Source organism: Phytophthora infestans, genomic scaffold (genome assembly GCF_000142945.1).
Source record: "Phytophthora infestans T30-4 supercont1.9 genomic scaffold, whole genome shotgun sequence".
In the NCBI taxonomy this organism is placed as follows: domain Eukaryota; phylum Oomycota; class Peronosporomycetes; order Peronosporales; family Peronosporaceae; genus Phytophthora; species Phytophthora infestans.
Window position 1 is genome coordinate 2,059,949 of NW_003303750.1, and position 5,423 is coordinate 2,065,371.

Here is a 5,423-nt window from a genome sequence, read left to right on the forward strand (position 1 = left end):
ACTTCATAAATGGGATTCAAAGAAGTTGCATCTCGAATTGTGCCAGCTCCATGAATCCGACTGGGGACTGTGCGCAGCACTCAGGGCCTTCAGGGATCTCCAACCAAATGAAAAGCCTCTACGGGAGCTGTAGCGCACACTCCTATTCAAACCCAGGAAATGAGGGAAGGCAATACAGATGACAGTTGAAGCGGCGCCAAAGAGCTTGCAAAGTATGCTCGGTCATGAAGGAAAATAGTAGTGGTGGCTATACAGCTTTCTACTGCTCTACTTGCGTGCTGGCGAGTTGCCGGAAAGGCAAGTCGCCCAGGGTCTTCTTGTGCAACAAGGTCAAACACACATACGACGGCAGGGCACGCACCATAAGTGCTGGAGAAACGGCACCCTGCTGCCTTTAGGGGACAGCAAACAAAGTATACGAGCTCGGCTGCAGAAGATGGTCAACACTGACAGTGCAGGGCCCATCAGCCGACTCAGCAAGTCACGTCACGTGCAGTGATGTGGCAACGGCAGCTGCTACTTTGCACAATATTGTCCTGATCTGAGGATAGTCAATTTACAGCTGCTTTCGCTTCAATTTTTCTGATTTTTTTTGTCTTTGCACTGGTGTCCGCGTCCATAGCACCTGAACGCTTTCTCTACGCAACCAATACGTGGTAAAGTCTTGTATCGTGAACGAAAGCCAAAAATATCGTGTATTTCTGTACTTCAAAACATGATTATATTTCTGGCCTGGAATGGGGTAGGTTTAGCTTTAAATACATGATATTATAGATTCATCTTTTAGCTTGTATTGCAAATCTACAGCTAGGGATTCGCCTAACTAAGGGAGCCAAATGGTGCTGGGCTGGGGGGGGGGGGGTAAGCGTGATCTCACACCAGTATGTCCCGTCTTAGCGTCACGTTTACTACGACGAAATGCTGAAAAAAATGAACTTCCCGGGAAACGTACGCATTTGCTCGAATAGTAAAAGTCAACTCCTATCGTCAGAAACATTGACCAAGGTCCTGCGAAAGACTGCAGTTGCCTGCAACACAGCTTGATCAAGGTTTTAACAGAATATCTCAGAACTGGAGATGCGACAGCTTTGCACGATAGGCATCGGATGCCCATCGCCCGTGCATCCGAATGGTGGCTGCGTCGACATCATATATACGAGAAGCATCAGCGACGGCACTGAACCTCTCGAAGCGCATGGAAAATATACTCCGAAACTCGCCGTCCCGAGGTATTTTCTTGGCGCATCACGAGCTCCACAGCTCGCGTGAGGCCGATAATGAAGCTTCGTCATTTACGTTAAAAGGGTTACAGGAAAAATACCTTGATGGTAAATAAGTAAATCAACCCTTCTCATAGCTTGGAACTGCAATCGATTGGCATGTCATCACTGACGTCGATGAAGATGAAAACAATTCGTCGCATTCGTGATATCTGTCGCATTTTTATGTCAATCCCTTTCCGTTAAGGTTTAGCTTTCGGACAAGACTTTGCACTTTGCTCTGGTCTGCACAATACAACAGTGCACTAATTGAATTTGGCTCTGACGCGATCTCAGATTAACAAAGAGCTTCTAGCAGCAAAGACCATCGACAGACGAATGCTGACAGGCAGCACCTCAGAGTTAGGATGGGTCACTGCGTTCCGAACAACAAAACCAACAGGAAACGGGTGCTAGGAAAGGAACAAAGTAGTCAACTTCGATGGCGTTGGTTATATCTCTATTTTCTAGAGTTTGTCCAACTTTGAGTGGAGTTATCGCCGCAGTCCAGCTATAAGAGCAGATAGCGTCGCAGTAAAGGCATTTATTTAAAAGGAAAACATGTAAGAGCAAAATGGAAGGCCACCTTTCATCGTCATTAAATAGGGTCCCAGAAAGAATAAGACTTAATAAGGGAGTATATTCACAAGTTGAAATGATACTTTAGTGTGTAGAAGCTTTAAAGCTACTCCGGAGGTGGCGGTTGGTGAGCTTGTTGGCGCCATTAGTTTCAGCCGAGCCTCCAGCGCCAGCATTCTCATCGCGAACTGACTGATCACCATTGTCAGCGTTGAACTCGGCGCTCAGGTCCCTTGGAAAACGGATGGAGGGCAGCGGCGGGAGTTTGCTGGTTGCGGAGGCAACGGCAACATGAGATGTGCAAGTTGCCGACGAAGGCGTATTTTCCCGATGTCGCAGTTAGTTATATTTAGTTCTGTAGGAGCTCGAGAAGCTTAGTTGCTTCCAGCTCACTTTCGCTTTCTTTTCGCAGCTAAAACCTCCAAGAAAACCTTTCCGGACAAGCTCATCCGCCCTTCATGAGCAATACCTATTTTTACCTTCTTCCGGGCGCCTTCAGCCTCATTGGTCTCCTACGGTGTCTCGGAAGGTCAGGCGACACGTGGAGGAAAGCTCAAGGTCAAGCTCGTTCCGAGTGGTCGATGGGCAGACAGTCAGACTGAGACTGTCGAACTTGTTCACGCAGAGATAACTCCGAGAGTGGTGACAACCCAGGAGGCCCTAGATGGAGTGGGTACCTTCGTGGGAAGCGCTATTTGCACGCCAAGGGTGCCCCCAGGGAAGGCCCGAATTTGGGACTACGGATTAGTCGTTGGTTATGACTGGGATGAAGAGTCGCTTCGAGGAACCCTTGATGTTAACTTTGACGGGGTCGAACTACAGGTTGCACATAAGCCAAACTCGATTCAGGATGTTGCTGTTGAGATTTATGTGTTGCGGCCTTGTGGTGGTCGTGGCGTGGGTCTGATTATGCCACTTGAACTCAAGCAGAGACACGAGAAGATCTACAACAAGTTTAACGGAGTTGGCCAGCCGGCTGTTCGGGACTCGACAGCTCTGCTCGCTGAAGTTGGCAGCACTCCCATCGATGAGTCAAAACTGGTGCCACTCCTTGATGTTACAAGTTTCAAAGTGTATCAAGTGACCATTCAACACATCCTTGATTACGTCTACTACAAAGACGGAAAGCGCACGGCACCACCCGAAATTAAATTAGGCGATAGCATTTTCAACTTACCCAGCGAAGACGACAACAGTCAGGACCGGTCCAGATCGAATCGGCGTGAGCTAAATCCGCAGAGCGAACCTGTGTTCAGTGATGGTCTTAGTGACTCGGAGGACGATAGCGAGCCCCAGGGGTCGGTGCGACTGGACAGGCCTCCAGCGGGGTCGGCGTCAAAACGCAGACGTGTGAACAGCGCTGCCAACACCGGCAGCTGCGCTGAAGATCGTGTGCAGCGACGTGGGGCTCGTTGTGATGGAGATGGACAGCTACAGAAAGATGTCGATCAATTAATCTCGCTACATCGAACAGTGCCAGTTGTCGATCCAACCGCGGTTTGGCGACCGCATATAGCGGAGACTCAAGACAAGTGTCAATTCCAGCCAACTGGAACACAAACAGGAATATATCACTCTCTCATCAACGGTAAGTACGTGTCTATGACAGCACAGCGCTTTGTGGAGTTTGTTCAAATTCACTGGAGAAAATTTGGTTTCTTTCCACACCCTGCTATTCTGCGTGGCCTGTTTGGATGGGACTTCGGTACGAGAGGGCTCTCCATCCGACATTTCGTTCGAGTTACTGAGCAAGAAAAACGTGCGGGAGTTTTGAAGCATGACATGAGCAATTTCTCACGGAAAAATGGACTTCCAAGACCTGTAGACCCGACAGAGTTTTCTACTTTGATTGGTGCAGTTGAAGTTCTTCACAACGTTGCTCTTCAATGTTACAAGCCTCTCGTCCAGGAGCTATTCCAATCCGCAGTAACTTTTCTCGCTGAGTTACGTGTTAGTGACGCACCAACTTCAGTGCTAGCTCTAGCAGAAGTTGCAGCTTGGATTGATGACCGTTTGGAGTTGTTTCGTGTCTATGTATCTGATGAAGATTGGGATAAAGCAGCAGGGGTCAAGTCGCATTTCAGTATTGCTCAAGAGTCTTTCATGCGAGTCCATCAGTTTATAATGAGGCAAGAGCTACACCCTACACGGGGACAAGCTGCGTTTTCCGACGGTCAACGTGGCCAACCTCCCGCGGCAAAACGACCAGGCAAGTTCGAGAAGCGCCCCTCACGCTCAATTCCTCTGGAGATCCGAAAGGCCCTTCCTAAACAAGGCGGAAAAGAGATCTGCCTTCGTTTCCTTTCCAAGGAAGGGTGTCGAGGCGAAAACGGAGCCTGTGTCGACACAAATCGCTGCCATTTTAAGCCAGCAGTATTACCTCAGGCGGTTCGTGAATTTATCGCTAAGAAATTTGGAGGAATATCAAGCGACATGCAGTGACGGTGTATACTGGCGGAGGCCGCAAGCTTCGACCTTTCACTGGTCGACGACACCGATTACTTTGAAATTATTTCTTCCGGTACTGCCAGCAGTACACCTCACTCTAGTGCTCAAAGTTGGTGCTCAAAGGATGTGGTATCGGTTTTGGCTACAGGGGCAGCGAGCACGACAGTCTCCCCCTCTTGTAGCTCTATAGAAGCTCACCACAGCCTCAACTCTCTTATGCGAGCAGCGAAGTCCAAGTGCTTCCCCTCGAGTAAGAAATTAGGAGACACAACCGAATTAACTGCGTTGTTCAAGCTACAACCACGGGCAGCGGATTCTCTCGACTCCCCCTCGTGCGATAGTATGGTTACTACCCGCGCAGTAGCATTCTCTAACGAGCCACCTCAGCCCACGTTAGACTCAGCTGCAATTCTAATTCGGGCCATGACATCTTCTCAAGGAGGTATAGACGGCAAGAGAGACCATATTTTATCTGCATGGGCAGCGGAGGTTTCAAGCTTCCCCTCATGCGAAGAATTTGACGAGAATGAAAACGCTACGGCGACGATGCCACCTGCATTTTGCGGTGCACATGAATTACACAAGTCAAACGCTCGACACGCTGCTGTTTGTGATAAAAACCTTGATGGACATGTGCCGACAGATAGTCTGCATTGTCCTAGTACTCAAAGTACGCCGGATATAGTGAGGCTGCTACGACAGCGCAAGTTCTCTCAGACTTTGTTGGCACGTCGTTGCTTGGCGGAAATTCACTTAAAAACTGCTTCAGCAGTTTTAGCGCAACAGTTATTTCGCAGTGGTCTCTCTCCACCGGATCCAGCACCAGTTTCAATGCAATGCAATGGGAAAACGACGTATCTGTTGGATCGGAACAAGCAGGCGGTATACAGTGAGTTTATTCGTCGAACCAATATGAATTTGCCAGAATTTGTTCGCCTTCTACGTGGTGAAAGTCCTGCCGATTCAAGACCAAACAAAAATCTCGAAATACCAAGCAATCATCCTGCCTGGGTCAGCTACAAACATAACTCGCATTGGCGAGCCATCGTGGATCACGGTGTTATACCGCATTGGAAGAAAGCATTTGGCAAGCAAGACAAGCCGCCTCCAAATCATGGATCGGCTCGCAGGGCGCTG

The 5,423-nt window shown here is 48.9% G+C and overlaps 1 protein-coding gene across 1 annotated transcript; it reads left to right on the forward strand.

The window, feature by feature from the left end:
- Positions 1–1,129: 1,129 nt before the first annotated feature.
- PITG_05949 (uncharacterized protein) lies at positions 1,130–4,280 on the forward strand (the record flags this gene model as incomplete). Its single annotated transcript, XM_002998132.1, has 4 exons — positions 1,130–1,328; positions 1,945–1,965; positions 2,338–3,426; positions 3,901–4,280. 4 exons carry the CDS (start codon positions 1,130–1,132, stop codon positions 4,278–4,280), a joined length of 1,689 nt encoding a protein of 562 aa, XP_002998178.1.
- Between the last annotated feature and the right edge of the window lie 1,143 nt (positions 4,281–5,423).